Below are 27,491 nucleotides of genomic sequence, written 5' to 3'. Positions count from 1 at the left end.
ATTTTTTCAACATTATTATTTGTTTTAATGACCGAGTGCACCTGCGAAAAGCCTTCATATAGAAGTTATCATGGATTAATCATACCACAGATCGGGTGAAATGTCTAAATCTAAGGAAAAAAGTTGTAAGAAAAAAACGGGTAAACGGAGCCGATAAATACACAATCACCGCCTGTCAAAGGATGACCCACAATGGTACAAATTAACTACATAGAAAAATGTTAAGCACATTTTATTGTGGATAAAAATAAAAGATTATTACTTTTTATTTTATTTTGTAGTTGAGTACAATCTCTCGTCCACTCGTCAGCAAGATTCCACAAATTGGCCGCCAAATTACTCGCTTACTCAGAGCAATTATAGTTTTTCGTCATCTGTTAGCGCCAAGTGATGATTTCCTATCTCCACCTCGTTTCGCTGTCATTAAATACTTTGCAATTTATTATATTTTTGATTCAAACAAGGCTTTATCAATACATACATACGCACATAAAGTATAATAATCATACCGTTGCTAAATACTGTTTCATAAAAAAAAGCAGTCATGCTGAGGCTGCCAGTTTCAAACTCACATACGGTATTGATCGAAACTTACGCACATACTTACCTGATTATCTTTTTAGCATATGAAATTGCTGTTATTGAATGGTTTATTGCGGAACAAATTCTCAATCTACAGATAAATTATTTGTCTACAGCACAGAAGTCAAAAATCACCTGTGCATCGTGGATTCAGGCTCTTTGATCGAAAGAACAATTTAGTGTGACTCTTAACCGCTTCTAAATAAGTAATATGCCCGTCAGAATGTGTCCGTTGCGGCCCCCTTTTGACTGACAGCCGAATTGATTGCTTGTAGAGAGTGATCAATTTAGAGGTATCGGATTTTAAATTGAAATAAAGCAACGAAATTTCAAATCAATAAGGCAATATTTATTATTTTTGTAGAGAACCATTCATGACATTTATTTCTTAAAGGTAATCCCTTTCAAATGTTGGCCACAACTGCGCCATAATTCGGTCCTCCGTAAACATCAATTTTGAATGTCTAGCTGGAGGACTTGGGCCGGTATCTCGTGAATAACTTTAGTAATGTTGGCTTGCAATGCCTCAATCCAAGATGGTTTATCCACAAACTATTCTGAATTTATCTACCCCTCAAATAAAAGTCTAAAGGTGTAAATCACATGATCTTGGTAGTCAATACACTGGTGCGAGACGAGAGATAAATTGCTCACCGAAACTACGACGTCGTAAATCCATTGTTTCACGGGCTGTGTGGCAAGTAACGCCGTCTTGATGGAACCAGCGGCGTTTTGTTGTAGGGATCACGTGCTTCAATTTTCGGCATCAAAAAGTCATTTATCATGGCACAATAGCGTTCTACATTCACTGTTACATTGGCATCAGCCTCGTCTTTGAAGAAATATGGACCGATGACTCCTCCAGCCCATATGCAGCACCAAATGGTTGTTTTCAATGGATGTAATGGCTGTTCTTGAATGGCTTCGGGCTGCTCTTCAGCTCAAATACGGCAATTTTGCTTATTGAAGTAGACATTAAGCCAAAAATGGGCTTCATCACCATACTCCAAAAGTTGACCTGAGCGCGCGAACACAGATGATTCACAGAACGTCGATTTTCTTAAAACAATTGTACGATTTGTAAACGTTGTTGAGGCGTAAGTCTCTCTATGATGGAATTTCAATGAATATTACAAAAAGTTATGTATTTAGTTTAACAGTAGTCACACGTGATCTGTCAAAAACACTATAAGAAAAAGTACCTCCAATCTGATCACCATTTATATGGCAATACTTTTATTGTGGCATCCCTTTGCGTTTCCAACGGCATGTCAGTCGATCTACTTGATGCGACCGAAGCAACGGACTCATTCTGACAGGCCTGTAATAAAAAAGTTTGAATTCTAAGCCTTGCTAAGAAACTGCAAAGCATTGAGGAGGTGGTATAAAGACCAAGGCAATGACCTAATTTTCAGAGTTTAACGAACTATAAACCAAGTACATATTCGTTGGCTTAAGACAAGATGGGGAATTTGACAAACGCAAGCAAAGATGTGACTTAAAAGAATTTTCGTTCCTATTCGAAATACTGGATACTTAGAATGGCAAAATCAAGGAAAATCTATTTTAGGCTATAAAAATATCCTAGGAAGAGACAACGTCGAATATCAGGCTTCTTCTATTCGTCACTTCTTTGCTCGCTTGGCGAAAAATTTGCATTTGAAAGCAACAACTCATTTATCGAGCAAGATTCGCCGCTAGCGAGTATGGTTATACCTCATACAAATGTAATTTAAGACAGCCTATTCCAGCTCTGTTAATAGTACATCCTTCTAAGCGTTGTAAAAGTGCCATCGAAGGTAATGAACTCGTTATTCAGTACACATTTCATAAGTATTTTTTTTTTTCACTTAAAAACAGGGCTTTAGTTTTGTCTATTTAATTTAATTGAGTTTTTTTGTATTTTGAATTTAAATCACCTAATGTCAAAGCGCATAGGGATAAATATTTGCGCTTTGCGAAAAAATTTAAATACTTTAGTAAGGTCCTGCAGTGTAATTATGTGCGAAGATTTGAGGATGCAATTAAAACGAATCCAATCGAATCTGGCGTTATGCAAAGTACAGAAAGTCTTTCTCTAGTATTCCCCCCTTGGATATATTCTTCAGTACATCTTCTTCTTTCTACGCATCCTCTAACAAGGAGGTCTTTTTGTGGACTTTTTTTGTTCGAAATTAGAACCTGCGTCAGAATCATATAAGAGATAGAGCTTCTTCTGTTAATTTTGGTTCTCTCCTTTCAACTGTTGATTAAGTTTTGGGATGGTATTTAGCACATCAAAAGTTCATGGCAGGTGGATGTTGATGGATTCTTTGATTTCAAAGAAATATAATTTTCATCAAAAAGTATTACGACATGAAAGAACTGTACCTAATTGGTGCTTAAATGTTGGTCAATACTGTACTGTAAATTAAGTATCTGTATATATGTACACAATGTGTTTTACAAAGTCACTTATTTCCACTGAAATTTCTAATTTTTATTCCGCCCTCTTCATTTTTTCATCTTGACCGAATTGGCTAAGATTAATGACGCAATGATGTCAGCTAGAAATAATAAACGAGTGACGTCGGCACAAATCCAATTAAACATGACAATAATAAAATAAAGCAACCGTCTTCGAATACACAAATATTTATACATAGGTACTTATGTATATATGTAACTTCTTTGAAGACAATTTGTAAGCTGAGTGCTTTTCAATTGAATGGATTGTTGATATTTGGAACATACAAACGATTTACACTCTGCGACAATACTACCGCCACATCATGAGATATAAAACAGATTTGGAATTTGACGCAAGCTTTTTCTTTGTGTTACATAGTTTTAAATTATGAAAAGAGTGCAAGGTTTTTATCCCATCTCAATGGCAAAGGGTATTTCAAAGGACGCGCCTAGCCTTTGTTTTAAAATAAAATATGTACAAATTTATGTTCTTTCAGGTTTCACTATTTTTATTCAAAATACGGCTCATAACAATTACATGTGAAAAATAATATCATTTAAATGCCCACCAAGATCACGTCCACAGCTAATTCATGAATGCCTAATTGTTGAAAACGTCGAGGTATCGATGTTGACGGTGATTCAGCAACATTTTGCAACAGCAGAAATATTCTTAACAAAACGTCCAGTTTTTGGTCTGTCATTCCTTTTTCTAACCTCGCTGGAACCAGTTTATTGAAATTTTTCATCAACTTTTGAATTGTCGACTCATTCGGATGATTATTTCCCCCGAAAAAATCACGAATTTTGCGATATATTGTTCTCAAAAGCCAACTATTTTCATTATAAGTTTCAATAATTTCAACGCGATGTTCTATTGGTTAAAATTGTGCCTCCTTCTACTTGGCAAATGTTAAAGATGGCATAAGAAAAGTACCGCCTAGGAATTATTCTCTACTGACGTCTAGGCGTTGCTATTGAAATACCCTTTATTTATGAGATTAACCCCCTTAACAAAACAAGGATGTGGCAGCGCCCGTATTCTAAAATTCTTTTTTTCATCGCATCTCTTTTTTTTGGACTTATCACTTTTACCAAATTTAAGTAATTTTGCTTCATTTAAAACAGATTTCACGTTTTATTGGCCGATGAGCTATTTCTCTATGTTTGATATTTTCACCAGAATGTTACAAAATTATGACTTTTTGTGCCCCGACCAATCTCTATGCTGAACACTTGAATGCGCGAAAAACTTAGTTGCCAAATTAATTGACAAATTTCAAGTCGCTCAGTGTACCTGAAAATGTGTACATCCGCTGTATCCGCTTTTGTATAAATACATTTGTTACTATGCAAGTTTATTTATATAAAAATGATTGCACAGCAAAAATACTTAAATGTTAAAGAAATAAAATTAACAAACGCATCAACTCAAGTTTACGGTGATTTGCAGTTTTCTTCATTTTTACGTGGGACAGCAAATCACTTGTCAAATCGAAGCGTATCACTTGATTTTGAGATTTTTCCACACAGTTCCGCACTTACTTAGACACGTGTCAGTGGGTAGTAAATGACGTGATTTTTTTACGCAATTATACATACATAAGCAGTTACCTCGACAATATAAAGAAATAATGAAGTATGTGGCACGGGTTTACTGTTATAAGCAGTATTTAGAACTGGAACAATTACAAGCAGATTTTATTAAGAAAATAGTATATCTGCCGAAGAATTCATTCAATTATGATTTTTCGTTTCTTTTCTTCAAAAATATATCCCCTATTATTACACATGAGCTGAAAATTCGAGGGCCTAACACAGAAATGGCACTAGTTTTATTGCAGCCTTAAACAATTTTATGATATTCTATGCATTAGTTCGTGAGTTATTGGGCTGAGAAGTAATGGCTGAAAAAAATGTTATGAGAACTCCGCCCCATCAGAAGCAATAATAAAATTATGGTTTGCTGACCTCAAACGTGGTCGTAGATACACCTATGATACTCAACGTAGTGGACGTCCAAATGTGGCGGTAACACCAGAAAACATCAAATAAATCTACAAAATTATTTTGAATGATCGAAAAGTGAAGTTGCGTGAGTTAGCTAACATCGTAAAGGTATCATAAGAACCTATTGGTTTTCTATTGCACGAGCATTTGCCTATGACAAAACTGGGCTCAAAGTGGGTGTCGTGTTTGCTCACTGTTGACCAAAAACAAGAACGAATGGACTTGACCTTCGCATTGTTTTCACATCCGCCGTATTCGCCAGATTTGGCTCCCAGCGACTACTGGTTGCTCGCAGAGCTAAAAAATTGCTCGCCGGTAAGAAATTTCGTTCGAATTAAGAAGCCATTGTTGAAACTGAGACCTATGTTCAGGCAAAAGATAAATCGTTCTGAAAAAGTGGTATTGAACTATTAGAGCGGCACTGGAATGATTGCGTTGTTCTCGGTGGATATTATTTTGATAAATAAAGATAATTTTAAACAAAAAAACGGGTTTTCTTTGTTAGGTTCTGGCGATATTACGAATATATTGTCATACACCCTGTGAGATTGTTTCATATTTCAAAGGGAAATAGAACAAGAAAAATCCAGCACTTCCACAAATTAAACATTAATATAAAAGAATAGATGTATTGTATGTATATGCATGTTGTATATGGTGAAATAGAATGATTTACTTCCATTTTTTGTGACACTCAAAGTTTTCGTACAACTTTTTCAATTTTGGCGAGCTTGTGTGCACAGATAAGAAAAAGTAAGCTGAACTACTATCATCCTCACTTATGATGGTGGGTAGAAAATTCCACACAATCCCCTGGTGTGAGTACAACAGTTTGGATAAAGAAAACGCTACCCCCTGAATATGCTGAGAAAATAAAAAGACAGCTCGGGCACATAGCAGAATAAATGCAACATTCTTGCGAGAACCACCAATAAATATATGATACAAATTTAAATAAATAGTTGACCCTTAGGAGTTTGTCCGAGCTGCTCCTCCTATTTATGGTGTGCTCCAAATGGTTTTTTATGAGGATTTTTTCATGGCAAAAATATACTCGGAGGTGTGCCATTGCCTGCCGGGTGTTTTCAATATGTTCGCCATTATGAAGGCTTCTAACATTCACTTTCATTACAGAAATTTTACGTGCTTAGACGATTTTGTTATATTTTGCTATGCTAAAATATGCAAAAGTACAAAAGCTCCCACTTTGGAGGATTCTAAAATTACTGAATATATTAATTTTCAAAGATCATTAAATAGGAAAATATGTACTTGCATATGCACATAAACATATCCATATTTAAGGTCCACCTTTTTTGGGATTTTTCTTTTCACTTACATTATTGAAATTATTGTCCATCGGAATCCATAACTTGTTCGCAACTGTCTAGTAGTTTATGGAAGTCTTCCTAAAAAAACACAAGAAAGTGATCAACAGTATCAAGGCAGTTTTTGTTGTTTTCAGTTGAAGTGAATCGCATTGCCTGAAAGACCATTCTGCACTTATTGCACCGAAAGCGAAAATCGGTACAGTGCTTCGCATAAATGGGTTTCAGACATACAATATTGATATCTTGGACTGGCACCGGTCAAGTGTCGACCTTATCCCGTCGAATCTTTATGGGCACTCATTAAAAGACGGGCACTCATCCTTCGAGAACTATTTTCGAATAAACAGCAATAATTAAGAAATCTAGCCACTTTCTGTGATTTTAAATAACGGGTTGTTCAATAGGTGCGCTTCAACTTTTTTCCGATAGGGAGGGCGAACGACGCAATATTTTTTATTTTTCGCTTGCCATTTGTAAATTTCATTAGTATACATTTCATCATGGAACACTACACACTTGAGCATCGATTGCAAATCGTACAAATTTTTTATGAAAATAATCGTTCTGTTGCTGCTACTTTAAGAGCATTACGGCCATTTTACGGTCCATTTAACAAGCCGTCCCGTTTTGGGGTTATGTGAAGTCATTGGTCTACAGTAACAAGCCGGCGACGATTTGTGAGCTCAGAGCCAATATTGAACGCGAAATTGCTGGAATTTCGGCCGATTTATGCAAAAGAGTGGTCGAAAATTGGGTTCAACGATTGGACTTCGTAAAAAGTGCACGCGGTGGTCATGCAAAAGAAATCGAATTTCATACTTAAATGTATATGTTCAAACTCGATAATAAAAAAAAAGTTAGTTTAAAAAGTCAAACCGTTTGTGTTTTATTCAAAAAAGTTCAAAAGTAGAAGCGCTCTTACTGAAAAACCCTATATTAACATTTAAAAATTAATAAAAAAAATATTACCAATATAAACCAAATGCTTTTTTATTAATGTAAATTACATCAAATAATAGGTGTGTATATAGTTATTTCATAGGGACTCGAATTAGTAGCGGCAGGTACATTTAAAAAGAACAGAAAACAGGTTAGCCCTCTAGACAGTCATCATTCCTTTCACCAGAAAAAAGTCTTACCAGGAATGAGGGAGATTGGCATGGCCGGGGTCGCTATTGGATTTATCAGCGAAGGCTTTGTCCTGGATGCCAAGTTTAACTGGAGGAGGTATGCTGACGCAACCTTGTACAAAGCTGGAAAGGCTCCCGTGATCTGCAAACATCTACCAAGAAAATCCTGGTGCTGTAGCCCAAAAATCCTGAGATAGATGTAAGCCATGATAATAAGGCCAATGATAACATATGAAGCGGTTGTTTGGGCATCGAGAGCTGCTCACTCGACAGTGCGGACAACTCTAACTAAGTTTCAGTGCTTAACATGCTTGTGCATTGCGGGGGCCATGCCCTAGAGCTAGAGAAAGGTTATATCATCTAAGAACATGGAGTTACTGAGTCTGCAGCTCCTACTTACCCGGCTACTCATCAAATCCAAAAAGGAGTTCAGAACTGAATTGGACAAGCACCTTTCAACCGGAACTGTATGCTATATACTGATATTAATTTAGATAGACATTTCCGGAAAGGGCGAATTGTCATTCTCAGCCACAGTGAGGGGGCACTCAAGGCTACATCGAGAAACTTAATCTGTTAGGAACGCACAATTGCAGGACATAGGGGCATAGCTGGGAACGAAGTAGTGGACACATTGGCAAGAGAGGCTGCGGCCTCGTTATTAATAGGAACCGAGCCCTTCCTTGAAATGGAGCAACACACCATCAAGTAGAGGCGGTGGAGGGGATAGCTAAGGCTAGGGGTGATTAGCTGGCACCAGGCGAAATCCTTACTAGGGCGATACAACCAAAAGAGGTTTAGAAAATTCATCACTCCACCCAAGGGTAAACTGAGAATGCGCACGAACCGCGCAGTCATATGTCGTTTCTGCAACAAATTCCAGGAGACAACAATGCACCTTCTTCTTGAATGCTGCGCTATAGCGAAACATCTCGGACATTTGCAGCCAGCAGAAGGCTCTTACGTTTAGTCCAACCCAAGTGTATCTTAAGTTTACTAAGGGAACTGGGTCTGGATAACGTACTGTGATGAGTAGAGGGCTCAAAAGACTATGACATCGAAGTGCAAGCCTCAAGTCACACTAATCTAATCTACTCCCTAAAAGCATTGCATTTAACCTGTTTGGCAAGACAGAAACACATGTAAAAGCAGAAGACAGGGGTTTTTACCATCAACTGTTACAGTTGTGGATTGCTAAAACACAGAAAATTTCGAATTTTTTACTATTTTGATAGTTAGTGGTTTTTAGCAGAGGAAAAATTACAGATTTTGTTTGAAATTTTCTTTACTTTCAATCCTCAATAGAACTCGCAAACCCACTTGTTAAAATCGTTTAATATTTCACCAAATTATGTATATGTGCAAGACATATGTGAAGGCAAGAGTGTATATGTACGAGTACGTATCTAAATTTTCCTAACAAAAATGAAATTTGCAGCTGTTGAAAAATACCAGCTCTCTCCATTTTTTTTCCAATCTGTACCAATCTTTTTGTCTTAGAAAAACACAATTTTTTTTCCTCATGTACATATCGCTCATTTGCTGCAACGTCGTCATAACTCAAAAATTGTGATTTTACAGGAGACGCATTTTTCAGTTTTTAAATTGTTTTATATATATTAAAATTGTGTATGAAAAGAAGATTATGGTCAAATTTGCTGAAATAGCATCTGGTTAAGACGTATATGTAAATTAAAGGTTGAAATGTATAATGGACTTTTTTCTGTAGCTTCAAAAGTACTCCGAGTTTTTCTTATGACGTTGTTGCTGCAAAAATAGGTTTTATGGTCTGACATAATTAAAATTGTGACGTTACTGCAAATAACAAAAAGTTTTATGGCTGAAAACCTATTGCAATTTCTGACTTGTGACTGTATTATATTTGCACTTACTAAACATTATAAGAGAAAAAAATATGGATATTAAATAAAATTTATTGCATTCATTGCATATTTTATTGTAACATAAAAAGTAACATATTACTTCAGGTACAAAAATAAAGAAACATAAATTCACGTAAAAAATAATATTCATTTTAAATAAAAAAATTAATTGAACAAGGATTACAATTGCTCGTAAAAAGGTCTATAATACTTAGGAATGTGATTTTTCTGTATCAATTCTAGCAGATCTTTTTTTTTGCGGTCCGCTATCTGAGGTTTTGTATAAAATGCTCTTGTCATTGTAATATCCTTAATGTTTTTCTTTTTAATGATATTATTTGCCACCTTAAATTCGTTTTCGTTATAAGATGTTTTAAAGAAAATGGTGTTAGGTGAATCGCGCCGAACTTGCAGAACCACCACTGTGGAAATTTTTACCTGTGCCATATTTTGGAGTCCCATTTCAGTTGCTAAAGCCTTGATATCAAAGAAGTCTTCAAAGCACAGTTCCGTAACGTTAAATGGCTTTCCATTTTTTTTGACACCACGAATTGCAGATATAAATGACTCTGGCGTGTACATTGGACCACCTTTCAGCTGTCGTTTCACTTGACGTTCAATTAAAGAGTGGGCGGAATCTCCCTCGTTTTGTGTGTGGCCTTTGATTAGGTACTTATGAGTTATGCTTTTTACGTTGAGATGAGATACAGCGTAGAGGTAGAGGGCCACCATGAACTTATTTTTTTGCTGGCCCGCACAATTATCCGAATAAAATATGAAGTCTTCATCACTTGACACAGCTCTTTTATTTAAAAACCGAAAAACGCACGAACCCAACTCGTTAATACCTCTATACCCATTGGATTCATCCCAAACAAAACATTCACATTCGTTACTCTTTAGATCGTAGATTGTAAAATTGAATACATTTAATTTTGATTTATAATAAAAAACTGAGACATCGCCCTTTGGAATCTGCATGACGGCTTGTAAATCGTACACTACCACATTAGCATAGCCTTCCTCCTTATCATACTTCTTTTCCTTTCTGGATAATTCTTTCTCTACGATATGCTGATTATAATATTCTTCTTGTTTATTTTTTCCATCACCCTCAGCGATATCGTAGGCACAACATGTTTCACATAAGTCTTTTTTTGGCGTAAAGAACGAAATATTATAATCTTCTGTAAATATTCGATAAAACATTACATAGTTAACAAACGGAACGTTTTTATCTTTACACTCCGCGACGTAGGATCGGTGAATGTCTGCAATAGATTTGCTACCATCAATAAAATGTTTACTGGTGTTTGCGCGAGTGTAATGACTTTCGATTTTAGGGATTTTATCGATAAAGCTTTTAACACCTTCCCTTACAATTTTATCAATTTTTCTTTGTTTCCTATGTTTTCCTCGACAATCCTCCATCAGTAAAACATTTACCACCTTATTTCGTTTCTCCTGCACAGTTCTTATTGGGCGATCATTAATATTCAAAGTATTTTTAAAAAACAGTTTGCATACTCGAACTTTCTGCCCATTGAGATGAAAATAGAAGCCATTATTATTTTCCCTTTTCTTTCTCGTACCACCTTCACGCACATAACGATATTTAGGCTGAATGAGCTCCATACTATTCTGAATAAATAGTCGCTGTTTTTCGTACATAGCCAAATCCCAGTATGATCTAAAAATTACCATCCGTTCCTCTTCTGTAAATTTTTCAAAACATTTTCGCTTACACTTCTCTGTACATGGAGGTTCAATTTTTCTCTCTTTTCGAACTTTTTGACACGTAGACCTCATTTTGTATTCTTTTTCACTATTTCTCAACTTTTTGTTTACATTTCTTAGCCAATTACTCTCATTTCGTTTACGTTTTACTCCTTTTTTTAGTGGACTCGTTAAAATCATCGGAGTTTCGACACCGGTTGTGTTAGCCTCAGAACTGTCTGATGTTGAATTTGGTTCGCAGTGACTGTTACTCTTACTGACAATATCGGGTGGAATGTATGTGGTATCACGTACGGAATCGTCATCATCCTCAGAAAATGAGCTCGAGCTTAATGAGTCTGATTTCATTTCAACAAAATTCACTGTTGATGTAGTTTTTATCTGGCATTGTTTACCCTTTCCATCTTTTTTTTTTAAAGCCATTCCCATCATTTTGGCGGATCGAGAATTAGTTTCCATTATTTTTTGACTGAAAATGACAACAATACTGACATAAATGGGAATGATTCATAGCAAATAATTTATACTTAAAAAATATTTAGTGCAAGAATGTCATAACAGTGAATAGTTCTTTAATACACTATTGCTTCACTAATACATCTTATTTGTAATAGTGTTTCAAGACGAAATAGTACTGAAATAAGAATTATTATTTTCTGCAAAAACGTTATAACTCTCAAAAACACTACAGGAATTCACTCAAATTTTTACATGCACAACGTCATATCTTAAAATAATGCAATATACACGATAGAGAAAGAGATAGAAAAGTGAACTTACCTTTTATTAATATTGTCACAAAACGAAATATGACACTTTTCTAGAGAACTTCACTATGTTAACCACACAAAAGCCGACGCACAACTGAGATAATACGTTGTTGCAAATACGACGCAATAGGATATGTAATTAGAGCGAAAGGCATCTATGGCGATGCTGCGTGAAATGTTAAAACTTCGGATATAAGACTTTGTCAGTTGATCAAACATATTATTTCCGATATATTAGTGATGTTAACTGAAATTTTGCGATTTTTGAGTTATGACGAGGTTGCAGTAAATGAGCGATATGTTTTATTGCTCATGTATGTAAATTTAATACAATGCAAACCCCCTTTGAGAAAAATACTTACGAACGGATAAAAAAAAATTATAGATAGTCAAATCATAACAAATGCAGGCAAAAGGGAAGTATATTAACATTTTGTTGAAAATCATTTTTGCTTTATTAATACTGCACAGCGCCTTTGCATTGACATTATTAAATCTCTACAACGTTCAACAAAAATTAGTTTCCATGCTGCTTTAGCCTTTTGAACTAACTGATCCAAATTTGTGGTATTCTGCGTATTGATGGCATTTCTGACGTCAGGGAAAAGATTTTCTATTGGATTTAAGTTGGCACTGGAAGATGCCCAATTCGGAACAGTGATCGATTTGTCTGCCAAAAAATTAGTTTGCTGGACAAGAAGCGTGCTTCGGATCGTTATCTGCTTGCAATTTCCAAATCACCAGTAAATTCTATTCCGCATATGGTAACGATACCATGAATTGGCCCGACACCGTTCCTCGAAAAGCAACCCACACCATTATTTAGCCTCTACCGTGCTTTAAAATTGGTGAGACGAACTTGGTGTCGAATGCTCCCCGTTGTGGCTACGCCACGTTCTTTTTACTATCTGGACCAACTCAATTTATTTTTGTCTCAGCGCTGAATAAAATAAAACGCTATCGATTTTGAGTCCAGGTTATGTGTGCTCCCGAGCAAACTCAATTCGGCATTACCGTTACGATGATGTTATCAATGGCTTCTTCAGTGTCAGTTGGCCATGATGCCCCGCTTCTACAAATCGAACCGCAACTATTCTTTTCCTTACTGGCTTTTCCAGATGAACGAAAATTCCTCGATGGGTGTCAGCAGCACTCTTTCTGACATCCTGTTTTGACAATCGAAAGATCAAGCTATCAATCTGGCTGGTAGTCTTTCATGCTTTCTCTTTTCTGGGAACGCTTTCTGCTCTTTTATAAAAAAAACAAAAAAAAAATAATTGGCGCGTACACTTCTGTTAGGTGTTTGGCCGAGCTTCTCCTCCTATTTGTGGTGTGCGTCTTGATGTTGTTCCACAAATAGAGGGACCTACAGTTTCAAGCCGACTCCGAACGGCAGATATTTTTATGAGGAGCTTTTTCATGGCAGAAATACACTCGGAGGTTTGTCATTGCCTGCCGAGGGGCGACCGCTATTAGAAAAATGTTTTTTTATTAATTTTGCTTTCACCGAGATTCGAACCAACGACCTCTCTGTGAATTCTGAATGGTAATCATGCACCAACCCATTCAGCTACGACTGCTCTTTTATACTCAGAGAAATATTCCAAAGCATTAAAAACCATCGTTTTTGAAACATGCAATCCGGTCTTTCGCAGCTCTATGATTGTTTTTCGAAATGCGAGCATGCAATTTTTTACCTTTCGGCATTACTGAATTATTTCAACTATATTGAAGTGCTGTAGGAGCACTCCAGATACTTTATCTTTTACTTATATTACTTTCCAGTTCCAAAATTACAAAATTTTGAGCGAAGATTGAATCGTTCTTAAGCATATTTCTAACAAAAATATCATTGCTCCTACTAAAACGCAAAAAATCAATGCAAACCATTCAAAAGAAATGTTAAAAATTAAGGCATTTCAAAGAATTTGATCACAGCAAATACTTATGTATGTATGTATGTACAAGTCCATTCAAGCGCAAAAAGGACCGTTACAGCACCGTTCTCCATAAAACATGCACAAATATGGTTCTTAAGTATGTTTCAACAGCAATAAAGACATATTTGCTCAAACATTTATTAATATTCTGCATTTTGCATTTTATTAGATGAATTTTTGTGCTACAAAAGAAATCTAATTAAAAAATTTCATCCTTTACTGACATGAATCCTGATTCATTATTATCCTTTATTTTCTTTTCTAAACACAAAAACAAAAATAAACAGGTGAAGTTTTAGATTCCAATTTGACGCCAATCCTAGAGAAAAACGTTATTAAACATAAAGGTGGTCTTTTTATCAAAAGTGGTGACACCATGCTGGAGTACAATCCAAACTTTCGTTTATACATCACAACGTGCTTGCGAAATCCGCACTACTCGCCGGAGATAACGGTTATGGTAAGTAAGAGAACAACTGAAAAAGCATATAGGTATGTATGTACATAATTATATGCATAAATGTAGTACGCATACAAATGTATACTGGACGGGTATGAATGTTTGTAATGTGCCATAGTTACCCAACCACACAGTCATACCGCATTTGCTCATATACTCGTATTCTCACAAACCGTCAAGTATGCTTTACGTACTGCTGACTTTATTCTTTGTAATGAGATCTATAGAAAGGGAGCCCCCACCTTCGGCCACAGCATTGACTTTTGTTGTCATAGCTATGACATTATAAAGACAAATATTGCTCATCAACACTTACATGGTGTAGCATTAAGAATTTGCAAAATATCAGGTCAGTCCATAAGTTCGTGCGTATTTTACCCATAATTTCACTTTTGTACGATTTTTGCATACAAAAAATTATTCGCGGAATACTCGTATAACGGAACTATTTATATTTTCTTTGATATATTGTGCATTCAACAAGTGATTTTAATCGCGAATAGAAGCACGTGTTGTTAAAAAATAAAATGGAATCTTCGAGGCATATTTTGTATTTTTTTTATAAAAGTGATAAAAATGCAACAACTGCTGCTGCAGAAATAAACATCGTTCACGGAGAGGATACCGTGAGTGTGAGGACTGCGTAAAAGTGGTTTTCAAAATTCCGAAGTGGTAACTGCAACGCGGAGGATGCCCCGCGCGCTGGTCTTCCTTTAACTCCGATGCCTTGCTCGAACTCGTGGAAGCTGAGCCAAATTTGACAGTCGATATTATAGCTCAGAGGTTAAATTCATCGCACGGAACAGTTCACAGGCACCTGGTTCAGTTGGGAAAGGTTTCAAAGCTGGAAAAATGGGTTCCGCATAGACTTTTGGTCGCTAACCTTTAGCAGAGAGTAAATGTGTGTTCTCAGCTGCTGCAACGGCTTGAAAATTAAAGTTTTTTGAACCGTATCGTTACTGGTGATGAAAAATGGGTCCTTTACAATAATCCTGTTTGCAAACGCCAATGGTTAGATAAAGTAGTACAACTTTTTTTATATTAATCGCAAAAATATTTTTAAAAATGGATTTTAAAGCTGAAGAGTAATACTTTGCGATGTCGTTGTAGAAAATTAAAAAAAACTTTACCTTGCTAAAAAAAAATTTTTAAATGGCCAAAATCTGCATTTTTTGACTATTTAACCTCAAATTGCCGAAAATCCTGACGTGCTGGAGCATTTTCAAGGTCATATTCGTTTTTAGCATAAAAAAAACCTTCAGGAAACACCCATAGCGGTTTTAGAAACTGTAAAAAAGCGCAATTTCGCAGGCCTGTGTTATTATTCCCATCAGCTGTCAAACCTGAAGAAGGCACTTAAAAAAAAACGACCGTCTTTAGTGAATAGACGCAAAGTTGTGTTTCACCACGACAACGCAAGACCTCATATCGCAAGGCAAACATTAGGCAAGCTGAACGAGCTCGGATGGAATCTAATGCCGCATCCGCCATACTCTCCGGATATTGCACCTTGTGATTATCACCTTTTCCGTGGACTTCAATCGCATATGAGTAACAAGAACTACTCCTCAAAAGAAACTATAAAAAAGGATACCGAAGCGTATTTTGGCTCCAAGGACAGCAAATTTTTTGAGCAGGGAGAAGGAAATGAAGGAAAATATATTATTGATTAATAAATACTTTAAACATCTTTTTTATTAATTTTAAAACCACATTTAAAAAACGCACGAACTTATGGACTGACCTGATAAATGCGAAGACTTTGGCGCATAATTATAGTCAAAAATAAATATATGTAGATATTTGTTAAAGAGAGGTTTAGAAAAAACATAGTCTATTTTAATCACAGTCAAATTATTGTAGTAACTGGTTTTTAACTTACCTCTATGTTTATATTTAAGCCCTTAAGCTGATGCTTAAGTTGGTGTCAAGCAAATTAAGGTCAAAATAAATTTACGAAAGACTGTGGATCTATATATTGAAAATTAATCAAAATGTTTAATTTTCAGGATATCGAAAGAAATTTTTATATAATAAACGATGAGAGATTGTTAAGACACCCTTAATACATTGAAGACAGACTTAATACATTCAAATCAGAAGAAAACGCTTTTTCTCAACAGCAAACAAAATAATGATGAAAAACCAATGCGATTTTCTGGCTTTAAACTGACTCACTGAAGACATAATTCAGTGGGCAGAAAAACCATATATTTCAAAATTTTTCTTACACATTTTTGAATTTTTTTAACTTTTGTGTGAAGTGTGAAACATTGGGTTACATAGTTTTTGTTGTAGCATGGATTCTATTTTTATAAAAACACAAAATAAAAATTAAATTCTGAGAAAATAAATAGTCAAAACTTGGCAATATGTCGCGCTACTATTATTGTGAACAGAGATGTATATAAATATATTATTAAATACACAGCTTTATTCCAAATTTACTTACTTTTTACACTTCTGCTGTTTTTAATTTAGTTAGTAAGAAAACAAGTAACAAAGCTAGTAAAGACGCCTTCGAATCTCCACTTCTCTGCGCGCTATCTCTAGGCTCTGCTTACTGGACGAAAAATTTGCATGTGATAGGTTAGCCTGGTTGGCATTAAACCACGCATAGATTATTTGGTCCCTAGCGATCAGATGGAGACCGACCTCTATGAATACTGAAAGTAGACATCATGTAGGATGTCAACGCTTTTGGCGAATCTAATCAGAGCTGGGAAATCCGCTTTTAAGACCTCCTCCGACCGTCAAACAGTGAAGCTGCCTGGCATTTTAAACGCATTCTTAATAATTCCACACAAACGCAGTTCCTACATTTGCCCGTGTTAGCAATCCCTATTTTGTGAGCAATGTGCGGTCAACATATTATGACTTGTCAGCATACCTATAATAGCTCTACAGTCCTTTCGTGAGAACGTAAGCACGAATTTTGTCAGTTTTTTGTACTTTTGTACTAACACATGTATTTTGATGTTTTGCATGTGGTCAGATTAGTTCACCTAGCTTCCACTCGTTTTTTCCTGTAGTCGTCCTTGCATGTGATAGCACCAATAGCAATATTACCGAGTAAGATGCAAAAATATGAATGGCAACATTGTATCGATACAACCAACATACCATATCAACAAACCAACACAAACCGATGTATTATTATGTATATGTAAATATGTTACCAAACGAAAGCAGCTGTTTTCTACGGACACAAGTTTTGTTCAATTTTGCGTTTCTCACGGGCAACAGACAGGGTCTACGGTAACGTCGGTGAGTCTGGGCACCATAACTCACTATTCACAATGCTGCCAACTTTCTTTCCAGAGAGTTTCATTAGACCTCGTTTATGCAGGAACACTTTTGTTGATTTAACTTCCGAATTCTCTTTCGATGTTCCCGTCATGTTGTTAGTTTATAGTTTACAGTGGGAGAGAACGAGAACACAAAGGGTGTTGATAAAGCACAAGTAACGATTAGAATCAACAAATGTTTCCCTGTATGAACTCGGTCTTACTGGTCTTATTAGCACTCATTAAGCAGGCAAATATAATTTTTGGCAGTGCTACCAACATATGTTTATTTATGTATTACAGTCTGTTCTTACATATGTAATAAGATCCCACAGTTTAAAAATGCATACTAAAACAAAAATAATCTGGATCAATGCATAGCATCTTAGAAATACAACACATGTGCGATCCTTTATTGCTTTACCTGCCTGCTGAAATCTGCTTCATCGCCTTCGTTTGCCTCATGTCTTTTACTCAGCGCTATAATTAAATGAAGTGGAAACACCGCATAGCCATATTTGTTTCATGTTTTTTTCTGTTGAAAAAGATTTCTTAAAATTCACGGGATTATTACTTTATTATTGCGTTCTCTCATTCCATTCTTTTTTCGTTGAGTCATGTACTTGTTTCTATTTTTACAATTGATTTGTAAAACTATCTTTTTAAGACTTGGGGTTTTATATTGACCTTTTGCTTTTTAATTTTTCACAGGTTGCAGTACTGAATTTCATGATAACGGAACAGGGTTTGCGCGAACAGCTTCTGGCCAATACAGTAGCACGTGAACGCCCTGATTTACAAGAGAAAAAAGAACAATTAATTGTTGAGTCCGCAAAGAATCGGGATGCTTTGTATACAATCGAATCGAAGATTCTCGAGGTAAGCAAAACAAATACTTGCTAAGATGATATTTTTAATTACATTAGTTCATATACATAACGTATACTTATACAGTAGCTCGTACATCCACCTAGATATATGGTTTTACATTAAATAGGGGGGACTAGAATTGCAATCAAAACTAATTGGTTTCATTTAATTAGTATACTGGGTAGTGCATTAAGCGGCAAAAACAAAATTTGAAATGATCCCTTATTTATTAAAATAAAAACAAATTATTTAACAAGTGGCAATTATCAAGGCAAAAGCCAAACTCGTACAGTGTTATCAGGCAACATATACATAGGTTGCTTTCTCACCTAAGTTCACGTTGTTTTTACAGTTCGGCCCCAAACATTAAACTTCTTTGTCATATGTTGAATATTGCGTAGTTTGTTGATAAAGGGATATAAAAAATGAAATGGGCAGACAAAGAGGACAAACCAGTGCTGAAGTGCGAAAATTAGTAATTCATCATTACGAAGGCCAAAAATCGCTTTGGGAAATATCTGAAGTTATAAATCGAAGCCGATCAACCGTACAGTACATCATACAATGGCAGAAAGAGGATAGAAGTGTTAAAAATATATTAAACGTTGCAAATAACAAAATCTTCTCTTCGAGTGATGAACCAATATGTGTATACACCACGGCAAGTCAAAAAGGATCCATTTTTAAGTGCACCGAAATTCGCAACAATCGCCGAAAATTATTTGGGGGAAAAATGTTGCCCACAGACAATTAGAAATATACTTAATACGGCTGATATCAACGGCAGAAGAGCAAGGCATAAATCCCATATCAACGAACGTAATCGTAAAGTAAGGCTGCGATTTGTCAAGAAACATCAATCAAAAGATTTCTCATTTTGGTGGAACGTGCTATTCACTGATGAAAGGAAGTTCAACCTTTTTGGTTCAGATGGCAGACCCTATGAATGGAGAAGATCAAATGAAGCGTTACTTTCCAAAAATATGAAGCCTACTGTAAAGCACGGTGGTGGGTCAGTAATGGTGTGGTATATATTATATATGTAAATATAATGTATGGTATATATATATATGCGCATATATATTATTGGCGCGTACACCCGTTTTGGGTGTTTCGTCGAGCTACTCCTTCTATTTGTGGCGTGCCTCCTGATGTTGTTCCACAAATGGGGGGTGGAAATACACTCGGAGGTTTGCTATTGCCTGCCGAGGTCGACCACTATTAGAAAAAACTTTTTCTTAATTTTCACCGAGATTTGAACCTATGAATTCCGAATGGTAGTCACGCACCAACCCATTCGGCTACGGCGACCGCCAACTATCAGTATAGAGCTACAAAAATACAAGGTTGTAGCCGCATTTCTTTAACAATGAGAGTATCTGTTAATTCGAAAAAAGTTATAGTAGACCAAGAATAAATACAATAATTCGATCTGTAGTACATATTTATATAACATTAGCTCACCTCATAAGATATACCGAATGTGTGCAAGCCGACAAACACACACATATCTATATATATGTATATCATACTAAACAGCTTCTATACCTCAATGTTTGCTAAACTCAAGTTTACCAACTCATCTATCAACAAAACAAACAGGCTAACAAACATAGTTAATATACATCTAAGGTAAGAGTACCCCAGCGGCTGCCCCCAAGCCACACAAGCCACATGCTGTGCCTCTTTTATATACATACATAGATGCATACGTTCGTATTTAACCTCAACTTAGCTCTGCACTACTCATTGTAATCATTTTCCTTCACCTCCTTCACAGGTACTCTCCTCCTCGGAGGGCAATGTGTTAGAGGACGAAAACGCTATCAACATACTGTCATCGAGTAAAATATTATCAGAGGAAATTCAGGAAAAGCAAGTAATTGCTGTAGCAACCGAAACGGAAATTGATGCCGCACGCCAACAATACGTACCGGTGGCTAAACATTCCGCCATACTATTCTTCTGCATCAGTGAACTGGCTAACATCGATCCAATGTATCAATACTCCTTGGCCTGGTTTCTCAATCTCTTCGTAAATGCCATACAGAAGGCGCCCAAATCGACTGTACTCGAAGAGCGTTTAGAGCATTTGAATTATTACTTTACGAAATCAATTTATCAAAATGTTTGTCGATCGCTTTTCGAGAAGGATAAGCTTGTCATCTCATTGGTGATGTGTTTGGGCATATTGGTATCGCGAGTGAGTAAAAATACATACATACATACATACATATGTGCGTATGTATATCGTATGAGTATGTAATCCAAAAGATGCATGGGTGACTGTAGTTTAAGCGCAAATACATGGTATAAATCCTTACATACATAGGAACAACTACACTAAGCGAAATTGATTAACATTAACACGCTCACGGCGATTGTGTAGTGCAGCCACATGTACAGTCCGGTCCACTTGATTAGAGGCAATAATTTTTATGGGAGAAAATGGTTATTAAAGAAACCGTATTTGATGTAGTAATCCAAGGATTTATGATAATTCAAGTGAAGACTTTTATTTGCTCGAAAATAAGCATGCATCAAAATATTATTCCTACTAAAGGTATTTCGCAGCAGTAAAACTTCAGCAGCCGTAATACTGTGCTGGATTTATTGGTTCACTTGAATAGAGGCACTAACCAAATAAGTAAAAGTAATAATAATGCAATTATAATAATGCAATTTTGATTTTTTTATACATATTTATTATTTAAAGCTTGATATTTTGTGCTGGCACCTTGTTTAGAAATTACTTCGTAAATACGTTGATTAATGGATTTGTGCAAATTCTCTAGTTAGCCTAATGAAATTTAAGACCAGGCCATTTTAATGATTCGAATAAAGGCATTTTTGCCTTCAAATTGTTGCTTATTCTCATAAACCTTACGCGCAAGTCATTCCCATAGATTTTCAATAATGTTCAAATCTGTGGAATACGGTGGCTATGCTAAAGTTTCAACATTTTGGGGCGCAATCCAAGTTTCCACCACACTTAAAGTGTGTACAGGTGCATTATCCTGTTGAAAGATCTATTAATAGGTCCAAATGGTTCATGAATCTCAGGGGAAGATGATTTCAATAGAGCTTTATAGCTGTTTGCCGTCATTTTGTAGTTTACAATTTTCAATTGAAACGGGTCATAGTACGATATTATTTCCCATACCATAACACCACCTTCACGGCTGTGATGTCAACTCAAGCAGCTTTTCCCCTTTCTTAAGTCATCGAAATAGTAATTCTATCCATCCGGCTAATCCTAATTGAACTTCCTTTCGGCACTAAATCTTCCTTTTTCCCATTCACAGGGATCGATATTTGTAATAGAACTCGAAGTCATGTGGTCCCTTGCAAAATCGAGGCGGCGTTCTTTGCAAAATTGTTCAAAGATGGTTTCTTTTGTAATTTTTATATTTTAGATATCGTACACTTAGAATAGATCTTCGAATGATGAATTTGCTGGCTGCAAAATTTGCCATTTCTTTCATTTTTACTATTAAAAGGGCAGAATTTGATGCAATCCTCAGGATTTTGCGAGTTTCGTTCAGTTTTAAAGCCATCAGAGTTCTGCTTTGTAGTTTTTCCGAAAGAAGGAACCTTGTTTCACGTAAATATTCATTTGTCAATTTGGTGATTTGAAAGTCCATCTAAGGTCAAGATATCAATTTGTTCGTCCTTTGCGATCTGTTAAACCTTTTTGCTTTCCTATTTAATTAGAATTAAGAAGTTTTCGACCAAACGCAATGAATGCTTAAAAAACGATCCGTTTTCACAGCTTTAATGCGCAAATAATGTAGGCAAACCGAGTGCCTCCGTGCAAGTGAACTTGTAAATCAAGCACAGTAGTGCAGCTGCTGTGGTTTTACTGCTGCGAAATATCGTTAGATGGAATAAAATTTCGATGCATGCTTATTTTGGAGCAAAGTACGATCTTCACTTCAATTATCAAAAACCGTTGTGTCTCTGGATTAAATACAGTTGCGCTAATAACAAGTTTCTTCCATAAAAGTTGGTGAACGGAACTGAATACAAAATAGTTCAAATACGTACTTAATTGCTCAACACCGGATTCTTATATGTATGTCTCACTTAAACAAGTAAGGAAAGCTAAATTCGGTACTTACTGAATTCAGAAATTTTAGTAAAATTGAATTTGTATTGGTTGTTAATTTTTGGAATCGAATATACTCTTATACAACGAGAGCTCGAAATTGTGACATCAGATGGATGAAGAGAAATCTTAACATATAAAAAGTCCGATCTCCTTAATATAAGGTGGCGCAAAATTATTTATCCACTTTTGTCTTTGAACAACTTTTCGCTAACAAAAAAAAAAAACAAAAAGATTTTGAGTGATAGAATTCTTCAGTTTGTATGTTGCTGCTGTATAGTTTGATCTTCTTGTTGATTGGCGTGGTAACCGCTTACGCGATTTTGGCAGAGTTTAACAAAGCGCCAGCCGTTTCTGTATAGCGCTAATCGGCGCCAGTGCTAATGGACACTAAGTTAAACCAAGTCTTTCGCCACCTGATCTTTCCAACATAGAAAAGGTCTTCCTCCTCCTCTGCTACCACCAGCTGTTATCGCTTCGAATACTTTCAAAGCCGGAGCGTTTGCATCCATGCTGTATAGTTTACAAATATCAGCTATGATTGAAGTACGACGCCATATGTAAAATTATGTATTTCTGTCGGATCTAAATAAGGTATACATTTACCAAGCTTCGGTGAGTTTTATTAAGTCGTCATCGAGGCCAGTAAATATCCAAAACTGGGTGTGGCACCACCCACTATTCAATATTGTACCCGCGTCGTATTTTTTTCTTATAAATAGTTGGATTTTTGTATCAAATTCAGTAATTTTGCTGTATTTTAACAGAGATGTTGTGTTTTTTTTTTTTTTTTGAAAAAAACTTATGTGGGAGGTGAGAGCGGTTATTGCCCGATTTCGCCGATATTTAATAGCAGTCATGGCTGAATCGACTACCCTGACCATTCTGAGAATTTTGGTGCATATATATAGATTTATGTGTACCTGTCTATCCTGCTTATTTTATGGTGTTACATTCAACCGTTGTGTGTACCAAAATATAAGTAATACCCTTGGGCGCATGTGCGCGTGTATACAAATTTACGGTTATAAAAAGTTAAGTGAGTGGCAAACGGTCTTAAAATTTAAATGCTGTACCATCCGTGTAATTTTGCAACTTTATCAAAATTAATGGAACAGCATTGACGTTCCCAAAAGTGTAAAACAAAGAAATGAATATGAAAAATGAATACCGAATTGGCATAAGGCGAAGGGCAAGCAAGACACGAAAAGCGTGTGCATGAGTGCGCTCTCGAGTTAAAGTATCTATTAACGTAGATACAATTATTGCAATTCCGTTTTACATGTTGAGTTACTACAATGCCTTTCACCCAACATTTAGTCACTTTTTTCAATATTTTTGATGCCATTTATTTATGTCTACACCTGAGCACTTGTGTCGAACGGTACTACATACATATAAGTTTGTTCACATAATGTTGAATGTAACAGCATGAAAGCATCGAGAAGCACATCTCAGCAGGAAAAATACCAGTTGTGAACCAGAATACTACCAGTTCACTTTTCAGCTCGACCAATGCGTGTTCTATCTTTTTTCAATCTTAGCAAGCGGTATTTCTAACACGGCAATTCCCTACGAAATGTCAATTGTCCGGCCATGCATCAGCAAAAAACCAATTAAAATGTCAGTTTAAACTAGCCGAGAAAAATTCTGGTGCAATACGTTTCTAAACACATAGTTTACATCAGTTTCCATCCATTCCCTTCACTTCCAATGTTTTACATATAAGTATTCTTCTTCATATTAAGAGTGTATACAAAATTTGTTTGCTCTTAAAATTGAACGGAACTTTTTTCAGTTACAGTAATTGGTCAAACATTCAAAAATTGGTTCAAATTTACATATAAGTAAATCCTAAAAAAACAAAACAAACTCATTAAAAAACTAATCAGGAAATTTTAGGAATTTACTTTACGAACACAAATTACTTGAATGCTAGTTAAATTTCAGATTCACACATTATGTGTCCGGTGTCCGAAGGTTTTTCTCCGAATAATTATTGTAGAAAATGAAATTACTTCGAGTGCTTGCAAAAAACTTTTGTTGCAACAAAAATAGTGAAACACCAAAATTAACAAAAACATTTTTCTTCGCCCCTCGGCAGGCAATGGCAAACCTCCGAGTGTATTTCTGCCATGAAAAACCTCCTCATAAAAAATATCTGCCGTTCGGAATCGGCTTGAAACTGTAGGTCCCTCCATTTGTGGAACAACATCAATACGCACACCACTATTAGGAGGAGGAGCTCGGCCAAACACCCACATATATATATGCCGTTAGTGGTGGAAAATAACATCAAGCAAATGACCACCACGACCACGCTTACAAGACAATATCCTTTTCATGAAATTTTCCATGTCCTCACGAATTGAATCGACCCTGGGTTCTTGGCGTACAGTTTCTCTTTCACGTGACCCCAAAGAAAAAAGTCACAAAGTGTTAAATCACAAGATCTCAGGGGCCAATTGTGATCACCTCTTCGAGAGATAACAAGGTCCGGAAACTTTTCCTGTAAAAGATCAATGGTTTCGTTGCTTGTGTGGTACGTAGAGTTGCCTTGTTGAAAATAAACGTTGTCCAGATCAATACCATTCAATTCCGGCCATAAAAAATCGTTAATCATCTCTCGATAGCCTGTTACTGGAAAACCATATATGTATATCTTGCTTCCTCTAATTTCACTGACTTTTAATGCGAGACTACATATAAAGTAAATAACTTAAATTTTATGCCAATATTATCTAATTGTTGTCTTTATTTGATAATCTTGGATACATTGTTTTCCAAATAAATGTATTCATCAGTATTTACTTATACATACGTAATACTTTTCGTCTGCCCATAGCCAAACTTAAATTTTCGAATCTAAAAAAATCAACTAATTTACAGACAAATTGATAATTTTGCTTTTGCTATTATTCTAGCCAATGATGAACTGGTATGATTTCTTCTCTCAAATATCATTGTCTGAACTAGAATGTTTCCATAATAGTTCGGCTTTCTTCTGCAAGGAGGGTATAGACATATATATATATTATATGTATATGTATATGTATTAAAATGCTCAAAATGATAAGAGTAACCGACTTAGCCATGGCTGCTATTAAAAATTGGCGAAATAGGTCAATAACCGGGCCCACCTTTCATGTAACTGTAATTCTAAACAAAGAAAATAAGGCTAAAAATATATTATACATATTTGGTATTAATGTTTAATCTAAAACAAATACGAAGCAGGTAATACTCTAAATTTTTGGCTATATAAGATAACGATTTTTTACAGCTCTCCCACACTTGGTATCGGGTGCTTTTTAAGAGCTTGAGAACAAAAACTATTAATATACGAAGTGTGTTCAAAAAATATTTTTTTTTGTTTTATGTTTGTACACTTGTCTCGCAGATATGTTCACGATTTTAACAATATACTCATAGCAAGTTTAGTTTGATTGTGAGAGGCATAAATAAGAGAAGTGTTTTGCGTGTTCGGCGATTTTCTGCTATCGAAAAAAATGGATCAAAGAAGTTGCACCAAATTTTATGTAAGAAATGGAGTTGAGTGCTCAAAAACACTTGAAATGTTGACAGTGGCATACGGTGAAAGTACTCTGAGTCAAAAACATGCTTACAAGTGGTACAAGCTCTTCATAGAAGGTCGAGAAGATGTGAATGACGACGCTCGCTCTGGACACCCTAGCTCATCAACAACCGATGAAAATGTTGAGAAAGTGAAGAAAATTACAGAATATGCTAAGGATATCGGCATATCGTTTGGCTCATTCCATGCAATCTTTTCGGAAATTTTGGGCATGAAGCGTATGGAAGCGAAGTTCGTTCCGAAATTGCTGAATTTTGACCAAAAACAACGTCGCATGAGCATCGCTCAGCATTTGTTGAATGACGTTAACTATGATCCAGATTTGCTTAAAACTCATATCATAACTGGTGACGAATCAGGGGTATATGGGTACATGGTTACGACATCCAAATAAAAGCCCAATCGTCCCAATGGAAGAGTCTAGGAAAGCCAAGACGAAAAAAGCACGCCAAGTTCGATCAAATGTCAAGGTTTTGCTCAATGTTTTCTTCAATAACCATGGCGTAGTGCATCAAGAGGTCTTACCATAAGGTCTTATGTAGTCTTATAAGGAGTATTACCTTGAAGTTATGCGTCATTTACGTAAAGCAGTACGAAAAATACGCCCGGAATTGTGGAAAAAAACCATGGCTTTTGCATTATGACAATGCACCTGCTCTTTCTCTTTGTTTGTGAAAGATGATTTGGCCAAAAACAATAGCGTTATCATGCCTCAGCCATCGTATTCATCAGATTTGTCGCCCTGTAACTTTTTCCTGTTCCCAAAATTGAAGAGATCCATGAAAGGACGGTGTTTTGTGGCGATTTAGGAGATAAAAACCGCATCGCTGAGAGAGCTCAAGAACATACCAAAAAGTGCATATCTGAATTGCTTCGAAGTCTGAAAAAAAACTGGCACAAGTGTATTATATTTGAGGGGGATTACTTTGAAAGAGATAAAATAGAAATTAATAGGTAAATAAATATTTTTTGGTAAATAATCAAAATTCTCCTCATTTTTTTAACACAGCTCCTATTGGCGCTTATACCATTTTTGGGTGTTTGGTCGAACTCCTCCTTCTATTTTTATGACCAGTTTTTTCCTGGTAGAAATACACCCGGAGGTTTCTCACTGCCTGCCCAAGGGATACCGCTATGACAGTGATAATACAAAACAGAAATATTGTTGGAATGAATTTGTATTATGATCCTGGTAGATAATTTCAAGGCGTCTATTTTTTGATATTTTTATTTCGAAATAAATACGCATTGGTGGTGTCGGCAGTGCTATATGAGCTTCGCAAACAGATTTATTTTGTTCAAAGTAAATTTCCACAATTTGGAAATGTTGTTCTGGCGAT

The 27,491-nt window shown here is 35.9% G+C and overlaps 1 protein-coding gene across 1 annotated transcript in view; it reads left to right on the top strand.

The window, feature by feature from the left end:
- Positions 1-27,491, top strand: part of LOC128862224 (dynein axonemal heavy chain 3) — a 279,729-nt gene that overhangs the window by 214,784 nt on the left and 37,454 nt on the right. Inside the window, exons 53-55 of the mRNA XM_054100729.1 lie at positions 14,119-14,291; positions 18,290-18,457; positions 20,229-20,651. Coding sequence (XP_053956704.1) covers positions 14,119-14,291; positions 18,290-18,457; positions 20,229-20,651 — 764 coding nt within the window. The remainder of the gene's footprint in view (positions 1-14,118; positions 14,292-18,289; positions 18,458-20,228; positions 20,652-27,491) is intronic.

This window comes from Anastrepha ludens, chromosome 4 (genome assembly GCF_028408465.1).
Source record: "Anastrepha ludens isolate Willacy chromosome 4, idAnaLude1.1, whole genome shotgun sequence".
In the NCBI taxonomy this organism is placed as follows: Eukaryota; Metazoa; Arthropoda; class Insecta; order Diptera; family Tephritidae; genus Anastrepha; species Anastrepha ludens.
Note: the sequence above shows the minus strand (reverse complement) of the source record. Positions and strands in the feature narration are given on the sequence as shown.